Below are 22,346 nucleotides of genomic sequence, written 5' to 3' on the forward strand. Positions count from 1 at the left end.
TGTACCACTATCATCAGCGATGACGATGTGTATGACAACTTGTGAATGCCTGAATTGATATTCATGTCGGGTAACGCCTTCTTCCGGTTGAATATTCCCAAATGGCTCGGGACGAATAAGTAACTTGCGTAAGTGAGTCGATAGACAAGATATTCTCAACAATTTTGTCGCTATCCTTTCAATTACCGTTTCAATCATTCCATCGATAATCAAATAAAAACTGACATAAATTTTTGTTTCCCCCGAGTTATCCAGGTCTTTCGAAAATTCTCTGGAATCTTTTTTCGCTTCGCAGTCATCAGCACTCACAGTTTCCGGAATGAGACTTTTTTCCGGTCTAAATCACTCATGTCCTTCTCATTTGTTTGTTTTCTGGGTTTTCGTTCTATGCTGGATGAGCGTCTACTTACGTATCTGTCCATCTCTAACCTTATTCTGCGTCGTGTACTTGTTGACGCATATCTGGATTCATATTACTTCTCACGGTTCCCTATTGTCGACACTCTGGATGTTACCCTATGAGAATCCCTAGAAATATACGGAAATATGCAGTAAAGGAGCAGAATCCTCGAAGGTAGCAGAGAAGAGGAATATCTATTTTTGCTCTTTCTAGTCCCTTATCTTCTTATTTATTTATCTGTATTATTCCCTAGTCGTTTTAGAATGAGTTGATTTACCACTGTTTTCTTCAAATTTTTGTTTGCCTTTCTTTTTTTCTTTATCGTTACGTCTGTCGTCGACTGTTTTCACAAATACTTGCTGCACTTCTTGTCTATTGGCTATTTTATAAACCTATCCATTTCTTAGTTTCTTTTTTGTTGTTACAATTTCAGGTTTTCAAATTAGGCAGTATTTCTTACTCTCCTTATAGATTTTGTCCTATCTCCCTGGTTTGCCTCTTGCTTTATATTATTTTTTTTTCATTCATCTCGTTAATTTCATAAATATTTGGTTGGTCAACCTCGTATCCTGCCTCTTTGTTCACCTCTTTGTTCATTTTTCTCACCTCTCCCACTTTCTCCTTCATTTTTTAGCCGGGAATAGAGAGACAATTTTCTGAAAAATAGCCAACAATTGTGTATTGGAAGTGTTGCGTGCAAGACGGAACACGTATATTCATATTTTTGGTAGTAATACTCGAGGAAAATTCACAATCTAGAATCTGGAACGTAAAAATCTAATTTTAAAAATAGAAAGGATGCCCTCTGAAAACACTGAATAAATAATAGTGCAACATTTAGAAAAAAAAGCCTAATGAATGAGTACATATCTTTTTTTCCAACTAAACGTGAAGAATCCCTGATGTTATGGAAAGGAAAAGTGGAAAATTTTTTTCAAAAATTCTCTTCGTGGACTTGGTGGATCAGCGGTATGAATCAGACGTAGTAAGTGTTGGTAAATATTTCAAAATGAATTACTTTATGAATAAGTACATAACAAGGCTTTTTTGAGGGCTACAAAGTAAATTAACTACAGTGAATGATGGAATTCCTGGGACGAAAAAGCGAGATTGCCATGCTGTGCTTGTTTTTTTTCTGGATGATTTGACTGTCCACGGATCTCCCTCACTAGAGGGATCACAGCCGGTTAGTCGCGAGGCTACGTGGGGCGTCCCCGGGTGGCGGATAGGGGGCTAATCGCGGACCAAAAGCGACCTTGTGCTTACCCAGAGACGCAAGTGGATTCAGGGGATGGACTCCCTGTTTCTGCTGAGCCAGGACTGACTCATGACATCCTTGTATCCCGCACGTCGGTCCGGCCAGAAGCCTGCAATCAAGTGACTGGGAGGTGCAAGGGAGGCCGTTTTGAGTCGCCTCCAACAAATAAGCTCCACATGTCCACTCCGGGAGAACGAAAGTTCTCCCAGAAACTCATTGGACTAGAGGCTTGCAACCTGCCCATGGGTTTTAAAATTTTTACGCAAAACACAAAAAAAGAAAAGAGTCTCCTGATTCCGGAGGAAAGCCTGGTACGGTAGCGCCAGTAGTTACGGGATTGCAGGAGTCATGTAGGCTACCGAAACGGAAAAAGATTAGGATGACTATCTGTACTTAAAACGCTCGAACGCTAGCATAGGATGCGGCCATCGAAGATCTGATGATGCAAGCCAAGAAGATTAAGTATGTCATCGGACTGACCGAGACGAGACGACGTCACCCTCTCAACGCCGTATATGAAACTGGAAAAGAACTGCTCTTACGAACATGCGACAGTGAAGGTGTTGGTGGAGTTGGCGTCCTCGTCAAAACGAGTATGGCAAAGAACATCGACTCTTTTGAACAACTTACGACCCAAATCGGACGTCTGCGGATGAGAAGATGTGGCCCAACACCAGCTTTGACTATCTTCGTCGCTAACGCTCCAACATCAAGCTACGAAGAAGAAGAAGTCGAAGCTTTCTATATGGACCTGGAGAAGTTCTACCGAGAAGATCGTGCCTTTTACAAGGTCATAATTGGCGATTTCAACGCCAAAGTTGGCCCAAGAAGAACGCCGGAGGAACTTTACATCGGGACCCACGGCCTACAATGGAATGACCAAGGGGAGAGGCTCTCCGAGTTCATGATGACGACTAAGAACATCCATGGGAACTCGCAATTCCAGAAGCCCTCCTGTCTACACTGGACGTGGGAGTCACCCGGTGGAGGGTGCCGTAATGAAATAGACCACATCATCGTCAATAAAAGGTTCTGCCTGACGGACGTTCTGTCGCTGTTGTACCAAAGTTCTATACGGGATCGGACCATCGCTTCCTCCGAGGAAGATTTCCTTCACAAGGAGAGAGCAGAGAAAGCCGTCAAGTTGAGAAAGAGAAATCCCAGGACTATCATCAACTGGGATCTCTTCGCTACGCTAGCCGGCTTTTGGGAAGATTCCGCAATGGACAACTTCGACGAGGAATATGACCGGCTTGTTGACCACCTTCACGACTGCGCGAAGAAGGCTGAGAGTTTTAAAAGCACCAAGAGGCGCCGGTCTCTTGAAACTCTTGAGCTGATACACCAGCGTGGAGCAGCACGAGCCGAAGGGAACCAAGAACCCACGTCCGAGCTCGCAAGGCTTTGCAGAGAGGCGATAAAGGAAGACCTTAAAGAGAGAAGAGCAGAAGTGCTGGCTGAAGCTGCAAAGGCGGGGAAAAGCATCCGCTATGCCCGTCAAGACTTCGCCAGTCGCAAAACGAGGATGACTGCTCTTTGGAACCCAAAGGGAACAACCATTGCATCGAGAAGGGGGATGGAGAAAATCATCTACGACTTCTACTCTAATCTCTTCGACAGCCATGTCCATTTGCCTCCTCACCATCTGAGGGAAGACGGACAAGTCATTCCAGAGGTCATCCCGTCCGAAATACGACATGCTATCATGTCAGTAAGAAATCGTACGGCACCCAGTCCCGACAGAATAAGACCAGAACACCTGAAGAGCCTTCCGCCAGTGCTCATCAACACCCTGGCGAGGCTCTTTACACGTTATCTGTCGGAATGCAAGGTTCCTAAACAGTGGAAGACCAGCAAGACCGTGTTGTTCTATAAAAAGGGAGATCCACATGACATCGGCAACTATCGTCCAATCTGCCTACTGTCCGTCATCTACAAGCTCTTTACAAGAGTGATCCTTAATAGGATTGAAAAAGTTTTGGATGAAGGACAGCCATGCGAGCAAGCAGGGTTTCGAAAAGGATTCAGCACGATTGACCACATTCACACTGTTTCGAAGCTCATCGAGGTATTACGAGAGTACAAGATGCCACTCTGTCCCACCATCATCGACTTGAAGAAGGCCTTCGACTCAGTTGAGACGGAAGTGGTCGTGGAAGCCTTGGACAACCAAGGCGTCCCTACTCAGTACATAAAGGTACTTCGAGAGTTGTACAGTAAGTTCACGACCGGAATTTCGCCATTCTACAAGAACATCATCATTGACGTGAAGAGGGCGGTCCGACAGGGTGATACAATTTCACCCAAAATATTCACAGCCACCCTCGAGAATGCAATGCGAAAGTTGGAATAGGACGACATGGGAGTGAAGGTTGATGGTCGGCAGCTACACCATTTGCGCTTTGCTGATGACATCGTACTGATAACACCTAGCATCAACCAAGCGGAACGAATGCTGACATTCGAATGCCGACGAAACATGTGGATGCATCGGTCTTCAGCTGAATCTACAAAAGACGATGTTCATGCGGAACGGATGGGTCTCGGATGCCCCATTCACGCTCAACGGAACGAACATATCCGAATGCACCAGCTACGTTTATCTGGGTCGGGAACTGAACATGATGAACGACCTGACCCCGAGCTGGGCAGGAGGAGACGAGCGGCTTGGGGAGCGTACAAGAGCATCGAGGATGTAGTGAAGAAGACCAGGAACACCCGGCTCCGTGCTCACCTCTTCAACACCACCGTACTTCCTGCTTTGACCTATGCTTCGGAAACCTGGGCATTTCGCAAGCAGGAAGAAAACGCGATGAGCGTCATTGAACGCGCAGTTGAGAGAGTGATGCTAGGAGCATCCCGTTTCACGCAAGTGAGGGACGGGATTCGAAGTCCTCTCCTACGTCAACGATCGAAGATTAGAGACGCCGCCGTGTTTGCCAAGGAAAGTAAAATAAGGTGGGTCGGACACGTGATGCGCTTTAATGACAACCGTTGGGCCAGAGCCGTGAGCGTCTGGGTTGCCCGCGATATTAAGCGCACTACAGGAAGACCGCCGACCCCATGGTCAGATTTCTTCACGAAGTCCTTCAAGGAAAGGTATGATGCTCTTCGTGTCCCACGCGAAAGGAGAAATCACTTGGCTACTCTGACACGCGATCGGGACAAATGGAAGAATTACTGGCGCCCGCTCGACCAGTTCGAAGATCAACGGGAGTCAAGGTGATCAAGGTGAAGGTGATATGATTGTCTGCCTTATAAAAACAGTTACCTTTTCTTCAATTTGGAAAACGTAAACGACACTGAACTAGAAAAACACTCCGTAATATTCGCGCAGAAATTTCCAGAACACCTTGAAAAACTCCGGGAACAAAATTTCACTGCTGAACTCATATCCCATATTTCATATTATAGTAGAGATGCAATAGCCATGTGAAGTCAAACATATGCTGACATTTATTTTTCGTTCATATGATCCATAATCCAGCTACTGATATGGATAACGGACCAAATAGCAGATGCAGAAGGATGATATAAAGAGATAAAAGTGTACATTCATCGCGGAGAACTCTTTTGTCCTGCATACCGACTTCACAGCTGACATTGAGTAGAACTCATTCTCCAGTGATGAAGCAGCTCTTCGACGGAGTTCACGATTGTGCACCTTTAGTTTTCGTGGACGCGATATTTTACGTACTATGTTACATATTTCCCATAAATTTATAATATACACCTTTTTCGCACAAAAATGTTTTTTGTGTATGTGAAATATTTGTGCCCTTTAGTGGTTATTCAACGAAAGATTGATGTCGTGGGTTGCGTTATTGAATCTCCGTGGGGTTAATTGAAGAATTCGTTGAAAATTATCTTTTTCAACGATTTTCGTTGACATTGTTGCTTGGATTAGATGCTATACAGATCTTAGAATCCAGTATAAAGGAATTCAAAGGATTGGACGAAGTTCTGGCTCCGATACACGTACATGCATAAGCTAATGGCTCAGCAACGGACGAATTATTCTTATTTTTTCAATGCACTTGTTTAATTACTAATTACTATTATTACTACGATTTATTTTTCATGCGCTTCTTTTAAATGCTGGCTATAATACTGCTTAAATGTGCTACCTTTTAGTTTCGTGTTTTTTTTATAATTTGGTGAGAATCGATTTCATACGTTTTAGATTCCTCTGTAATGAAAGAAAAGAAAATGTAAAGATGAACATCAATATCGCAATCATTTTTTTTTGCTTATATCCGAGTGTCGAGTGTACTGACGTCGTTCTTATTTCAAGACACATTCTGCACTTTCTACGTTATTGAACGCGTTACGTTACAATCCACACACACACATCCACGATCGCTAATGTTTTCCACATTCTCGAGCTCACATCGGTTTGTAGTGTTCAGCTTATTTTGATAGTGAATTAGCTGTTCTAGCTCTCCTAAAACGCCATTCAACCACAATAATTTGATTGTTCTGGAATATGTTCTTCGTTTGTCCTTTGCTAAATTCTTTTTTCTTCATCCTTCCAAGATATTACCCGTGTGGTTCGTTAAAGTCATACATATGTCCGGAACACAGTGTCAGTGTTTGACGCGTACGCTCTCCTCCCGATTATTCCTTCTTGACAGCTTTGTGTGTGGGACCGTGTGTGTATGATGACTCTCTTACACAATGTGTGTTCCTCTCATATGCGTGCTGCATGATTTAATATTCGTACGAATTTTGACGACAACGACGAGTTTTCCGTTTGTTGGCGCTTTTTTTTCTTCGCGTTACGTTACAACAACTACACTTTGTCTTTTTTTCTACAAGACTTATTTCAGAGGAAATTAATGCAGTTCAGTGGTCAGCAAGTATTTGCATGGATTATCCTGTTATTAGGTACTGGTATACTAGTTTCTTCTTTTACTTCCGATTTTTGGTCGACACATACCCGATTCAATCAACACGGTACATATTTGAAGTCTTTCTTGGATCGCAGTTCATATTATTTTTGTTATTAAATAATATGCGTGGATCTTACATAGATGCTATTCAAATGCATCGTGGTATCCTGAAACAGTGTGTAACAACACGTACCTATGGAAATTGTCATATGCGATTGTCTTCAATTCTACTACGTCTTCGTTGGTTTTTTGATGATTATGATCTGTATCCGAATCGAATGCTTATTTATAGGCATTCACCTACACAGAGTAAGAAAATAATATTTTCATTCGTATTTGTTTCCTTATTTGTGTTTTTCCCAGTTTTATCTGGGAGTATTATAGATTAATTTGAAGTGTTATCCTATGTCGCTGGATGTTCTTAGCAATATTCTTCGGACATTATTAGCGGGTGCATGGAATTAATTCGAAAAACCTCAAGTGAATGTTGCTAATTTGCTTTTCAGTGTCTAACACATTTATTTTCTTCCAAAGATCCTACCCCTTTGCAAAATTTTAAAGCGATAGATTACCAGCTTATAAGAAATGGATCAGTTATCCTCCTTTCCTTTCCATTGATTTCCTTCAAAAAATCACTGGATGATCCATGATGTTCAAGTATTTCTGGCAAAAAATCCTGGTCGAGGATGTTTCCTAATCAAGAATGAGGAAAAAATGTTGAAAAAAAAACTCTTCTAACTTTGCTGAAGAAAAACGTCGTAGTACTGCTAATTAATGTTTTTTGGATAGCATCTCCCAATTTATGCATTTCTAGCCAGCAGATGCCCAAACAGCTCTATTATTTCCCACAGAATTCCTAAAATTCACTAGCTATGTGAGATGCGAAAACACATTATTCGGGGAAAACAGAAGCACATCTTTGGACTAATGGATATGATCCTTTCCGATTTTATCCATATATTTATTTTATACTAATCTATTTTTTTCACGTCATTTATTTTCTATCTGTTTATTTTCTTCTAAATTTTACTTATTTATGTTAGTTATTAGCTGTATTCCGTAGTTTATTTGAATTTTATTTGGTTACATATTTTGTTATTATTAAACGATTCTATTTTATCGTTATTTGATTAGTATGTTGGTCCAATAAACTATAGCTAACTGAGCCCTATGATATATTTGCAAGAGCGGAATGCAGAAACTTCGTTCATTATTTTCCTTAAGCAATAATGTTGGGGCGGGTGTGGTGTAGCGGTTAGAAGTTCCGCTTCCTGCACGATCGATCGGAGTTTCGAATCCGCTCTAGTGCTCACCAAGCCATCCATCCCTCCGGGGGCGATAAATTGGTACCAGACTTGTCTGGGAGGATAAAAACACTGACTTGACACGTCGGCTAGCCCCCGCAAGTCATTGTACACGTTCGCAAATCTAAGGCGACTCTGAATTGAAGTGAACGTGGTGGAGCATCCCAAACGGATTGATTAACGCCAGAAACTTTGTCTTTTATCCAATAATTTTCCTCCTTTTTGAGTTGGTAAAAATGTCATCAAAAAGAATGAGGTAGCTCATTTCAAAACTATGAGCGCAAATGCTAAAATGAACTTAATTAACGATAAACCAACGTCATTCTAGTCATCCAGCTAGGTGAGGGAGATTTGAAGTACTAGAATTTCAGTAGATATTCAGTAGTAATTCGTAGAAGTCAATTAAAACAAATTATTTATTTTATTTGTGTAATATCCTACTATTAACAGCTTTCGAAGTGGTTACTGCTGGACTTCTTATATCATCGATAACTATGGCATGTATTGTGGTTGTGGCTGGTCCATTTTGTTGTCAAAAATGTCGTATGTCAACAACATTCATCGTACTTTTGACGGGTAAGCTTTACTGATTTAGTTTCAACCTTTGTTTGGATTATATGAGTACTAAAATGAGAGAATAAAATCATTATGCATTTTATTTAATTTTTATGGAGTATCTAGTAGTAATTCTCTTTTCAGGAGTATGTGTAGGAACTGCTTGTTTTGTTTATTGGCAAGCGAATCTGGAAGGACAAACATTCACATTGCAACATACTCCAGTACATGATTTATTTTCGTATGAATATGTAGGTTTGCAATATATTCATTCTGGATGATCGAACTCTCCAGAGACTAATCAAATGTTTCCACGACACACGAAATGAGCATTTTCTAGTCTAGCCTTCATGTATTGGTGCAGTTACGACCATATTTTCATTATGGTGATGATGTAACCATTGAACACATGAATTCTGCGGAAGATACTAACTCATCTTTAATTGAACTCATTAATATCCGAAAAATTTAGGGACATGAAAGGAGTATCTTGTCCTGGTCATTTTATATGGCTGTTACTAGCGCTGGTCTTTTTGGTCTTTCTGCTATTTTGTTATGTGAGTCACAATTTATTTGTCTGATATAATTATTCTCTTATTTTATTTATTTTCCTTTTCATCCTCTTTTTTTCGAGTTTTTTTTATCCCACCCAGAAAAAAAACAGAAAATAGAATTACAAGATAGAATTTTTTATCTGATGAGAGCCTATCAAAAAATGGTGCTTTTGTATTTGTCTTCGTACGTCTGATCCACACTTAATCATACATATAAAGTAAAAACTGCGGAGACACGGAAAAAGCCGAACCCATCCAGAAACTCCTCTATTAAGCCATGAGAAAGAAGAAGTTTGAAAGAAAAGAAAATATTTACTGATAGTTTACAAAATTATTGAATTTATAAAATATATGTAGCTTTTCCTGAAAAAAAATACATTTGATTTCCATTACTTGCCTACATCTTTACTGCTGCATTCCATATGCGCTTGGAATGTGTTGAGGGACCCTTGGAAAGTTCCTCACAAAAATTCACAGGAGTGGATACGCTGAAGTGAAATTAATAATTAGAACACGTTTCTTTGGAAAAATGGATAGTTTGGTCTTATAGTCTTGATTAATTCTCCACTTTTTTATATTTTTTAATATCAAATTTTGTAGAAGGTTCCAAAATGAATTATTATGTGAATATTGTGTATTATATGTGTATCACGTTATTACTGTTGTTAATGCGTATTTTTAGATATTATGTGGATTTCCTTGAGCTGTTAGACACTTTTCAATATATAATGAAAATTTATTTCTTCTAGGCATCTCTTCTCGTATTGGAGACGAGTTTAATGGCGACATGATAGCAACAGTATGAGTTTCTCTTTTAAGTAAACAATCAACAAATTTTATAAATTGTACGAGTATTAAATTGTACATATGCCATGTTGAGTTTATAAATATAAGTGATTTCTCAGGAAATTTGAAATAAAATCTCTTTCTGAATACTCGTATGCGCACACATATCGTCAAGGAGAAAATAACTTCTTAAAAAAGCGTTACCGATAAAACACCCAAAAAAGAACGGCCGACTAATAAAAGCAAATTACTTTCCAGTAATTCTTTATAATATACCGGTACATTTTTCTTAGTAAGTATTGCCGTAAAGTGCAGCTATCAATGAAGTGAGCAATTGAACCCGTTACACCTGAGTGTGTTTACTGAGCTTGATCATCATATGAACGGGGTCTGCATCACCGTTACATGGACCGACCGTATGTTTCCGGAAAAAATCTCCAAAAAATGGTATGGATGTGAAAATAGACGTCATTAACGGATCATATGGTTCGAGAGATCGAAGATACTCAGGTATCCAATCCCATGAACGAAGGAATGATGGTAGAACGCCTGGACATTGTTTCTGAAATAGAGTTATTAAGAGAAACTCTTCTTTAAAGTAACATCTATAAGTTTCTGGAAGTGACTTCCGAAAGTATTCGCCTTGTTGTCAAATCAGCTTATCTCCTCAAAATTCCATAAAAAGAGACATCATGGAAGTTTAAAAGGCTTGCACTTGCTCCCTTTGATGAATCCCATGGGATCCGAACACTATCGCATCAAACACACGAGAGGAAGCCAAACTAATGCGGAGGTCTCGAGAAGGGCTCAATATATTCTCACAAGCCTTTTTTTCGTCGACAAAACAAAAATAGCATGGTTCAAAAATCTGGTGAAGTCAAAGTCAAGTTTGTTCGCTTGCTTTCTTTTTTTATTTCTTCACTTTGAAAGCCTGGAATAAGTAAGCACCACTATTCCTTAACCACTATTATCTACTCTGCATAGAAAAACTCTAATATTCCCTTCAAAAACAAACATAAATTCTACGGTATTCAGAAGTTTTAGGCCTTATCAGCTATGATCCTTTTATATCTCTTGAAGTAGGATTTGAAGGATATCTTGGTCCGCCGACAAATAAAAAAACTAAGTCTGCATGACGTAGATTTCAAACATATTTAAAGAGCTCATAAAAATATCATTACGGTATTTAGAAACAGCCGTTATGTCCATTCTCAGGTAACGACCTTTTCAAACATACGGAGTACTTAATTTAAAGGTAATCTGAGGAAACATCGATAAAATCGATAGCAGAAAATTCGGGTTTTTTGTGACCAACAACTCCAATGATCAATATATGTAAATTCTTCAAAACAAAATAATCGTTTCGAGATCGAGGACGTCATTGGAATAACTTTTGAGAAAATAGGCGGGGATTAGAGCGAAAAATGATAATGGTAATTACACTTCCTTACGACATTTCTTAAATTAGACTAACTAATTAAACTTGGGATTACATTAGGTCTGCTGTTGAAGGGCGCTTTCAGGACATGCGTCCTTTAATTAAGTAATCATAGTACAAATGTGGCGTGCAGGCACGATCATTGCGACGGAGGATATTCACGGGAAGGTACCGAAAAACATGTCAGTGAGGGCTTTAAATGTTATAAAAAAAAACAAGTGAGCTATAACCGTTCCATTTGGGACCAACTCGTTTTGTTGTTCTGTCTCCTCTCAAACGTGACCTCTCTGTGCAGTGGACAAGGTAAACTGACCGAGGAGTCGAGGATTTTTTTTCTCATGACTACTTTAAAGGTCAGCGCTTTTTTAAAATGAGCTCTTCAAAAATTTGTTCAGAAACTATTATTTTAATTTCTTCTGGATCAAATTAAGAAGCAAGCAACTAACAAGTGACGGTTTTTCTTGAATAGGTATTCGAGAACAAACGGTGGGACTGGGACCAGAAGATTTGCAAAGTTATCTTCTTTCCAGACAAAGGTTGCATAATGGTTTATGGGGGTCTCACCGATTCTACTCATAATGATGCAATTTTCCGGCTTTAAACGCCAGGGACACTTTTAGCAATACCACAGGAGCCAAATTTTAGACCTAATCCAGAAGAAAACAGCTAGAACAACTATTTTACCAACGTTTGCAGTTCAATTTTCAGATAGGAAGCACTTCATTCGGAGGAGGATAAAAAAGTTGTTGCTAGGATGCTCAGAGTAGTCGAATCCTCCTTATTCGATTACAGTAGAATTTAAAAGTGCCATCAAGGAGGAAATGGATCGAATTTATTTGTAGGTGAGTAGGAACTTGGTGAAATAGTAGGTATTTCTCGGTAATCGATGGACAATTTGAATAAAATTGTATAAAAATTTTTGCCTTGTCTCTGTCTTAAATAAATCACGTCTTAGTTTTTTTTTCAATAATTTAATGTTTTTTTCAATAATTTAGCTTTGGCTGAAAAGTATTCGTGAGGAAACATAGCGGTGTAAGAAAATGTGTACTTCATAGCACGCTACTAAGGAAACGCTGATCAAGCCCTGTAGTTTATCAGGATGTCGTTTTTGACCTACCTGCATTGCCGTGATGATGACAATCAGCATGACAAATATGAATATAACAGAGAAACACACGATTATCACATAGTCAGGCAGTAACGTTAATCCGATAACAACTCCAGGAATCAAAACGAAAAATACCAGGATAAAAACGACCATGAACCATCGGTACTGAAAAAATCCATTAGTTCCGTTTATTGAATGAAAAATTGATCTTGAAGCAGCATACCTGATCGGTGATCTCTCCAAGTCGTCGAGCCAGGAATGTTGGCAATTTTCTTGTCCACGGTATTAAATAAAACATAAATGTGCCTATGATATTGTACATTACTTGACATACAGCCATATGTAATGTCCTGGAAACAATAAAATGTGAGTATAGAATTTTGTTGTCTAGATTTGCCCGCGAAAAAGGATCATACTTTTCAAAGCGGGAACCATCTGCAGTGAGTGCCGCCAGTACAGCACTGGACGATCCACCGATATTCGCTCCAAGAATAAGCGGATACATTTGTTCCAAGGTGATCACTCCTGAACCCACCAATGGCGTCAAAGACGAATTAAAGATGTTGTTAGATTGAATCTGGAGTAAGAGTAGAAATAGTTAGTGAAATCAATAAATTAAGGATCAATAGAAAACTTCAGAATAGATTTCGAGCTTTTTTTCTGTTTCAAACCGAATGGAATAATTTGCTGAGCGAGAGTAGAGTCTAATGATCACTCACCGCTAAGGTTATGAGTAGTCCTACTAGCATTACTGAGTATCCCGTACAAGGTCTCCATTTTCCAGGACATTCCCGGCTCAGTAATCCACGAACGTATTTTGCTAGCGGACCTTTTAAAAGTGTCTGGAATAAATTTAGCTATTTAGCTATATCTTTCTTAAAATATCCTACGATTTTTACCTGGATTAAATAAACAATTCCGATCAAACAAAATACGAGAACTGCTATCGAAATAATTAGAACAATCCATCCAATAAGTGAATCAGAAAATGAGGAATAAGCAAAAAGATGTGTGTAGGGGCCTAAAATAATGAGTACTAATTGAATATTACTTTTCATCCACATCCTCCATTGAGGATTGATGGGAATTTGTGGATGTTTAGATGCGAACTTTATGCGTCTTGGTCTTGGTTCTCTCATCGCTAAAATACGCTTAACATCTCAGCAATTTACATAATTTGCAACACAATTATCGTTTATAATTATATTTTTACACAAATGTTACAGATAATTGTCGTAATTTTCACACTTTCCTGTTCTACTGGGTACAAAACTTACATAAAGTGATGGTAATGGTTTTTTTTGTTGATTTTTTGTTATGATAGTTTGTCATGTGCAAATACACTGGATCGGTTTCCCCTTGATCGCACCGATTAGTGCATTGTGAGACAGATAATTGCGATAATAACAGACAACAATGACGATGTACGTAAATCAAAATTTATAAAAGTAGGAGATTTTGTTCGTTCTTTTCGTTTTGCTAATGAGTTCAATGAGGTCGAGAACTCACACTTATAGATACGTGATCCATTTTTGAAAACACATCGATATACAAAGGAATGATCTGGTGCAAAATAGTCATCATCTATGGTCGCATTTCTTAACTCTTCCTCATTCACCTGAAAATAATATCTCTTCTGGAATCCTTAGAAAAATATGATGATTCGAATAAAAACGGATGCAATCCGTGAATATAGATTTGAAACTTATGTTAGAAGAAATGGCAATAAAGGACCACAGTACCAAGAACATCCTGAGGAGATTCATCAACTCTAAGAGCTTTGACATTTTATTTACTAACAGAAATCTCAGAACTTATGTCAAAGATATGACGGATTGCAGCATCCAGAGTCACAGGTAACCCAACTTTTTCCAGGCATAAATTTGAGCAAGTTCTCAATTTGAAGATAAATTTAGAAGTTTTTTTATAAGTTTTTCGAAATAAAGCCTTAACAAATTGCAGTTGGAAAGTTTCCTTTGGTATGATGTCAGTGAAATTACGTCCATATCGGGAAATTTTCAGGCGACAAAGGAGAACATCATTCAAGTACTTCAGCTGCGATACAATTCAAAAAACGATCTATTTGAGTCCTTCTTAGGGTGATTGTATACAATAATAAATAAATACATAATTAAATAAGCACATCATAATCCTAATCAGCGCATTTTCTCAGAATATTAGATTTGTTACTTCTCCAACTTCTCATGATCGCATCGACTGAGTATGAAGTAGGCGATAGGGAACGACAGTCTATGTAGTTTTTGAGTTGAGCCGCACAGAAGGTTGTTAGGATCTTTGTTTCTGGATAACGTTACGGCGGACTAGTTTCTTAAGGATCTCAGGAGAACGAACTCCAATTTGACTTACCCGAAAATATGGCTTTTTTGTCCAACAAAGAAAAATTGGGGAAGAAAAGATAAGGGAATCCTGCCCGATGGCGTGCGAAAATCCCAATTGCTGCATCCGTCATCATCTCAAGGATCGTTAAAAGACGTCCATATAGGGTAGTATGGAACCATGTCGTCATCTAAGTATTTTGCTCACCTATTAGTTAAATCTGTATACAGTTGTACTACCTGTAATCTGACGCAGAAAAACTTTTACGTTTTTGCGATCCGTCATGATGAGGATAATCTGCCGTGTTCAACGGGGCAGAAAATGATTTTTTGCTGGATAACACAAATTTGGTTCTCATAGATAATTGCAGTGAAAACGACCCGAGAGTTTTCTTGAAATTATGCTGAATCTAGAAGAAAGTATTGAAAAGGGACTCAAGATATTCCACTCCATATTAATTAATTTCTACTCGTCTATTTAAAATTGAAATCAATACATCCTGAGAAATTATAAATGTTTTAGTTAATTTCGTGGTGAAAAAGGTGTACTAAGTGTGATAGACTGTACTGAAGAACTGTATATCTACCCGTAAGCATAAATTCATTGTTAATATAACGAAAAATATTTTTTTAATGCTTTCAAAAAATAAAAAGACCCTGCAAAACATCTTTTAGAAGAACCGACCTATAGGCAACCCTTTCAAAAAAGGGAAAATTGTGTTGACCTACTGATGTACACTGCTTCCCGTTATTGGAATAAATCAATAATTACAGTAATGCAGTAATTTAGTAATGTAGTAAAAAATCTAATAGAAGAAGATATAGTGGAATTCACGTCTACATGGGAATAAATGTTGATTCACATAAAGTTGTACATACTACCTCAGGAGGCTACAGTTACCTCAAGTATCATCCGATTGACGGGATCCGTGAGTAAATCGAGCGTTTTGAAAGAAATCCCTTGCTCAGCGATAAGAGGATCAACAATTAACCAACTTATCTCTTCGATAAAACCTGAAAGATGTTACAAACAATAACATCTATTAAATACTGCTAGATTAAAACTTGAAACTGTTACCAGTTGCTAACTCTAGCGGTAATATTACAAATATGCAACAAATATTGAAAACATCTCCAAGTGTGGCTGCGGCAAACGCTCGACGAAATCTAGGAAAAAAGAAATTGTCTATGAAAATACTGTAAGCTGTCGCAATAATTCAAAATAGAAAAAAAGCTAAGTGCAATCGAAGAATAAAACTCAATAATTGGAATTCTGCATAGAAAACATACTGCTCCGGCCTTGCCGAGTAGGCTAAAGAAACAATTGCGTTCACAAGGGTCCCGCCTAATTCTGACCCGATCATCACCGGAATCGCTTCATGTACTGTTATCACTGAAAAAAGAAATGAATTTGTGTAATGTAGTGAATCAGTTAAAAATTATCCAATTTTCGAAAAGATTTACGGAAATTGCAATAAATTGGTCTTTGTTCAGACTGCATTAAGGATACATTGAAAGTTCCAAAGTGATGCTTACACTATAGATGGTTTTCATTTTCATATGATTTTCTTTCCTGCTTTCCTGATATTTTGATTTTTTTCAACATCAAAATATTGGAATCAGAAATCAGAAGTATACCAGGAAAAGAGTTAATTGTAGTCTTCATTCATCCATGTAATAAGTTGTTGATTAGATTATTTTGGTCTAGGATTCAGGTAGCTGTGAATCAAAAATGTTGAAGACAGTGGAGGGCAACTTATGGGAAGACCTTACACATGAGTGAGGCATACAACCAAAAGTTTTCAATCGGTCAGCTGTATTCTTTAGACAATTATAATAAAACGATAGCGAAAACTAATAAAATTTAAGGGAAGCATGCATTAAAAAAAACCAGCTGCTATTCTTAGTGTTAGTCTTTCCTTTTTTCTTCTTCTCCACAATACCTCAGTTTGTTTGAACTCTGACTGAGAACAATTGTTGTTTCATTTGGAGAGCACCGCTCTAATCCGAAGGCTTGATCTCAAAGACTCGGAAACTTTTATGGATATTACAGTTATTCACTTCCATTGGAAAAATGGTTGTAAAAATTTGCATAGAATTGAGATCCTGTTTTTTAAAATTAACTCTAACTTAAAAAAGTAATCCAAAAATAATCATAGTTATAACATTTACAAGAAACAAACCTGCATTCCACAATCCTTTTCAAAAAAAAAAAAAGATTGAAGAAATTTTTGATATTGTACAGAGATAAGAAGTAAAAATTTACGCGTGTAACTTTAAAAAAAAAAACATTATCTTTGCTATGTGAGTTTCACTAAAAAAATTTTGTATAGAAAAGTATTAAAATTCTAATTTAAATGACTAACAATCAGCTGCAACCATTCCAACAAGAACATTTGTAGTTGTAGTTGCACTTTGAAGTACAACCGTGGCCAACATTCCCACCACAACTGCAGAGATCGGATCATTGATCAAAGGTGAAGCTTTGATTGCCTTTCCTGAAGAAGAAAACGTATCACAAAAAAAGAGAGTAGATAGTAAATAAACTAATTAGCTTTTAAATACCTATAAGAGATATTTGAACTGAATTAATCATTAAAGGCACCACCCCACAAATCTGAGGTGGTACGGATTTCAGGTGGACTATTCGTATACGGGGTCGTAGATTATGGAGAGGTGGGTGATTCCGTCCATTTCTTCCCAATTGCTGTAAAAAAACGGCCCCGGAAGATACAGCGGGTGCACAAGGCTGGCGCGGTCCAATCGAACTAGTTGTAGAAAGTAGCGCGCCGGAACGCTCGAAGCCGTATCTTCCGGGCCACTTTTTGCGGCAATTAGATAGAATTGGACGGAATCACCCTTCTCTCAATAATCTACGATCCCGTGTACGAATACTCCACCTGAAATCCGTACCACCTCAGTTTCGTGGGGTGATGCCTTTAAACTAGTTCTGGATTCATCCAGAAACAAATTTATTTTGCTTTACACACATACTGTCGCCGTTTTTATCAACCAACAATTTTATAATTTTTTTTACAGCTATAGTGCTAATACATGTACGTATTAAGAGGAAAGGTGCGTATTACGAGTAAGTGAATAATTTTGTCAAGTTTTGTCCATTGAATCTTCCCCCCTACGTGGCTCCAAAGCCTTCTGAGCTCACTTTTTCAAATATTTATGGTATATAGTAAAGTAAAGAGTAAAGAGGTACCCGATTTTTCTGAAGTCAGGCATTAATAATAGCTGTAATATTGACAAAAGTAAGAAGAAAATATTTCATAATAGAACATCCTGCCATATTCTACCTATTCCAAAAATCTCGCTTATTTTGTTCTGGATTAGGTTCTTAGATTTACTGTCTTATCATGGCATAGCGAGATAAGTAAAAGTCACACTGGCGTACAAACCGAATCACTTGCACTAAATTCTGCTTCTCTGCGGTATGATCCCTTCACCGAAAAACGTTTAGATTGAATCAAATTATGTTGTATTTAGATATTTAGATAGTTTAAAATATTCTGTTAATGGATATGCAGAGATTTTATAAACATTATTTCTACGAGAAAATGCATAAGCTCACCAAGTCCTCGGCTTCCCAACAGGCTAAAAGCTGTTGATAAATTGCTAAGTGAACAAATATATAGGAATAGAATAATACAAATAGCAATAAATCGTAGACTGCTCTGACAATAATAGTAGGCCTTTGCTTTCGTGGACAATTCTGAAGTAATAATTGTACCAGACAAGAATTTTTTAACAGAATATGAATATATCTACTAAGGTATCGTGTACAATGGATTACTGAAGGCCTTTTGAATAGCACATACATATTGATTGGCGATAACAATAAATTCTGTTTCATGGGTATTGCTCAATTTTCACTTTTGGTCCTTCTCTGAAAAAGAACTTATTCAAAACTATCCCGATAGGGATTTTCATGGAATCATCGGAAATAACGAGAAATTTCCGGCAAAAATTCACTCTATACTTGATTTACCGGCATCATAAATAAACCAGAATTATTTTGGCCCTACATTCATCGCTACGTCTTTTTTTTTGAGAACGTGAGTAAAAATTCAAACATTCTTGTAGTTCTTTCTATTTAACGTTACGTTTCTATGAAATTTCTATGAAAAAAAATATTTTTTGAAGATCGTAGTTGATGTGGCGGCAATTCCTAAAATATTTCAAATATTATAGTAAAGCATAGATTATGGTAATGCAGCTTACCTGACCATCTGATTTCCTTGGCGTTCGTTTCGTTCTCGGATGACCATGCTGAATCGTGCCGAGGAGGTGTATCAGACACTTTTGCAGACATGATCCCCTTATAAAGTACAAATTTAATTTCAATGAAGTTTTGTGGCACTTTGAATGAGACCAATATAAAACAAACGAGTTTCGAGGATTCCGAAAGCAGAGAACTGTTTCACGTATTAGAAAATACAATTCATTCTCTATCCATCTACAAGTTCTTCATATCCAAGTTTTTAATCATTACTGATTTAATTGTATTGTTAGAGAACAACTGAACATAAAAAAAATGTTTAGGATTGGTTGGGAAATGTAGGAAAAATTAAGATTTGACCTGTTTTTGTTTACCAAAAGTTAGTCCCATCAGGACCACCACTTGAAGACCCACCCAGAAACGCAAGAACCAACAAGCAGCCGCTACGAAATCAATAAAAAACATAACCTGTTTTGAAAGAAGAACTAATAACATCGTAAACGAAGGGGTTAAACTTTTTCTTGACTATCAAAATAGAAACTGCTAAACGGAATTCATGTAAGTTTTGAAAAAAAGTAAGAAGACGAAAATTGCCGTAGCGAATCGCTCATGAGAAAACTGTTGTGCAAATAAAAATAAGGGAATGTGGAATATTTCAAGAAAATGAGACAAGAAAACTTACGGTGAAAAATTCTTGGATACCATATTTTGAATAAAACTTTTTGTTTTCCTATTTTTTGTTTTTATTGTACTCAAAGCTAGCAGAATGTTTTTCTTGACGTATCTCCTACAACAATGTATTTCCAAGAACCCAGATTTTTTTTTACTTTGAGATATTGAGATCTTGCCAGTGTTGAAGGAAAGAAAGTATTCTATGGATTCTACGAAATCACAAACACTTGTAACTTCCAGAACAGATCAATACTAACTTAAATATCAATAAGTGAAATGTACAGAAACAAATATGATGTATAGATGATGATGTGAACCTGATTTGTAGTTATAATTTTTTTAATCTGTGAAAATGCTCTTTCCTCGCAGAAAAGTGGAAAAACATAGGAGAATGTAATGGAAAAAGCACAATTTTAAGGAATCTACAGGTTCAGGAATTTTCAAGGATTCTTAAGCTGATGATTAGAAACAACTATATAGACAGGCATTTTTGACCACAACCAATTTATTAACAAAGAAAAAGTCAATCTTTGTCGAACATTTTTCTTCCAATCGCGAAATTTCAAGTTCACCACCTTTAAAATTGAGTTTTTCAAAGATTATATCGAAGATGTCGTGTCTGTCTGACTTCAGCATATTTAAAAAAATAACCATGTCTTCTAATTTGAACTTAAAGGTGCCACAGAAAGGTGGTTCGACAAAAGCAATTGCGTTTAAATCTGTCAACTAATGGTGTAAACGTAAATTCCATTCGAGATCCATAATATACCAACAACAGTAGTGTGTTTATTGTTCAGATAAACAAATATAACTATGTTGTAAATTAAATCCCGTAAAAATTGATAAAATAGGTAGTGAACTAGATGGGTGAGGTAAATATTTGTGCAACCGAATTGGATAGTGGTGATGACAGAGGGCAGACCTCGTTGCCGTTGTGCGGGGCGTTGAATATCCGGTATGGTAATTGACACGGATTCAAGTTAGGGCGTGAGGGATAAACGCTGTCGAACACTTCAACAAATCCTCTTCTAATGATCGGATTGAACGGAATTTTTCCGACATTTCACACACATTGTATTGCACGAAATCCGCCTATTCTGCGTATATTCGACATTAAAGACTTCGATAATCGATTTATTGAGAACAGTGACGGCAAATCCACACCATCATAGATCCGATCATGCATGAAGATCATAACAAAATTACACGAAAACATATCTAAACCATGCGTGCTTTGTTTCGGATCAGATCTATCATTATTCTGAAAAACAAACGTGATTACCTTGTAGAGAGCAGTACTGCAAATATCTTAGTAAATAGCAATAGTACTCTCTATAAATCTAATAATACCGTCCGGATTTCTCAAAATCCACTGTCTGGTAGTGTAATTTTCATCTCTAATTGAATTCTGTAGAGCTTAATAACCATATAACCATGGGAGTATATTTACATGTTTCAAGGGTTTTTTTAGCACAAATGAAATGGGCGAAATGATGAATGTATTGTGTATTGTGCAAAATTAAACAGTTACTATCGAAAAAAATGCAGGTATCTAATTGCGCAGAAAATGCTGCAGACAAATTTAAAATCTGTTCCTATTCCCATGAACATAATGAAGTATTAGCACTCGTCAAAATTTAAACTCAAAAGTGGTAAAGTTATTCAGAGAAATAGTTCAGCTGTGAAACTATCGCAAATGTTATTTTTAGTCATAAATAATTTTCGTTTTGTTTTTATTTACATTATTGTTGCTCTTATGATTTTTACGTATTGAGCTTCTTTGCGACCCCCGGTTCGTTTTTGAGGATCACACCTTCAGAATGGCATTCTGCAAAGCAATTTTTACAAATCGCCGTTCGGTTGGCACTCGTTCACCATGCGTGCTGGATATCTTATTATATTTATATTACTGTTATATTTATATTCATATTATTTTATTATATTTATTTTATTTTTGCATTATACTGCCAAAGCATCACATGGCATAGCATTTTGTATTTTTTGATTCTCCATTTCCAAGGTGAGGGAAAAAAACTGAACGTTATGTGCACAACACTGAACTGCTGCCTAAACACTAACCGATGTTCTGCCTGGGTAGCGATAACAAAAATCCCTTGATTGGGTAACCCATTGCATGCGTAAACAATAAACAGTAGGTGCCATGCACCTGGGGGGAAGTTATTTATGACTCAACCTTGTAATAGTAATTTTGATTATCGTTTAAAGGTACACCCCAGGAATCTGAGGTGGTACGGATTTCAGGTGGAGAATTCGTATACGGGACCGTAGATTATGGAGAGGGGGATGATTCCATTCATTTCTTCCGAATTGCCGTAAAAACGGCCCGGAAGATACGGCTTCGGGCGTTCTGGCGCACGCACAAGGACTTCGATTGGAGCGCACCAGCCTTGTGCACACGCCCCATCTTCCGGACCGTTTTTTACGCCAATTAGCAAGAAATGGATGGAATCACCCACCTCTCCATAATCTACTATCCCGTATGCGAATACTCCACCTGAAATCCGTACCACCTCAGATTCGTGTGATGCCTTTAATAAACTGTAACCGTATTCGTCTTTCCTTTTTCTTCAATGTTTACTCTATAATTTGTTTGCTAATGTTGTTCTTCGTCTGGATCCTCTTAACATATATTTTTTTACGAACCCTAGTGTTTTTTCTTCGCTGTTTAGTGGCATTTTTCTAGCTCTTCTGCTGTTTTTTTGAGCTTGCATTTTCCTTTGCAAGAAAAGTCAGATATTTCTCGTAATGCCATGTTCCTTTCCATATTCGTTTTTTTTTTGAGTAAAAACGGATC

General features: G+C 37.6%; 3 protein-coding genes across 6 annotated transcripts; 2 read left to right on the forward strand and 1 right to left on the reverse strand.

The window, feature by feature from the left end:
* Positions 1–2,097: 2,097 nt before the first annotated feature.
* On the forward strand, positions 2,098–4,884 carry RB195_025622 (uncharacterized protein; the record flags this gene model as incomplete). Of its 3 annotated transcripts, XM_064213849.1 has the most annotated exons (2): positions 2,098–3,936; positions 4,012–4,884. In XM_064213849.1, 2 exons carry the CDS (start codon positions 2,098–2,100, stop codon positions 4,882–4,884), a joined length of 2,712 nt encoding a protein of 903 aa, XP_064069728.1. The 3 variants fall into 3 exon arrangements, with proteins under 3 accessions (XP_064069728.1, XP_064069729.1, XP_064069730.1); XM_064213847.1 differs by lacking the exon at positions 4,012–4,884 and having other exon boundaries at positions 2,098–4,011; XM_064213848.1 differs by lacking the exon at positions 2,098–3,936 and having other exon boundaries at positions 4,111–4,884.
* A 1,612-nt stretch (positions 4,885–6,496) lies between these two features.
* Positions 6,497–9,768, forward strand: RB195_025623 (uncharacterized protein; the record flags this gene model as incomplete). Of its 2 annotated transcripts, XM_064213850.1 has the most annotated exons (5): positions 6,497–6,545; positions 8,305–8,430; positions 8,554–8,660; positions 8,882–8,966; positions 9,713–9,768. In XM_064213850.1, the coding sequence occupies 5 exons, from the start codon at positions 6,497–6,499 to the stop codon at positions 9,766–9,768; spliced, it is 423 nt and encodes a 140-aa protein (XP_064069731.1). The 2 variants fall into 2 exon arrangements, with proteins under 2 accessions (XP_064069731.1, XP_064069732.1); XM_064213851.1 differs by lacking the exon at positions 6,497–6,545 and having other exon boundaries at positions 8,349–8,430.
* Positions 9,769–10,092: 324 nt separating this feature from the next.
* Positions 10,093–18,952, reverse strand: RB195_025624 (uncharacterized protein; the record flags this gene model as incomplete). The annotated part of the gene is made up of 13 exons (XM_064213852.1): positions 10,093–10,311; positions 12,305–12,460; positions 12,519–12,645; positions 12,712–12,872; positions 13,015–13,137; positions 13,195–13,316; positions 13,805–13,913; positions 15,533–15,645; positions 15,710–15,798; positions 15,922–16,024; positions 16,998–17,129; positions 18,212–18,352; positions 18,862–18,952. 13 exons carry the CDS (start codon positions 18,950–18,952, stop codon positions 10,093–10,095), a joined length of 1,686 nt encoding a protein of 561 aa, XP_064069733.1.
* Positions 18,953–22,346: the final 3,394 nt, after the last annotated feature.

Source organism: Necator americanus, chromosome X (genome assembly GCF_031761385.1).
Source record: "Necator americanus strain Aroian chromosome X, whole genome shotgun sequence".
NCBI lineage: Eukaryota > Metazoa > Nematoda > Chromadorea > Rhabditida > Ancylostomatidae > Necator > Necator americanus.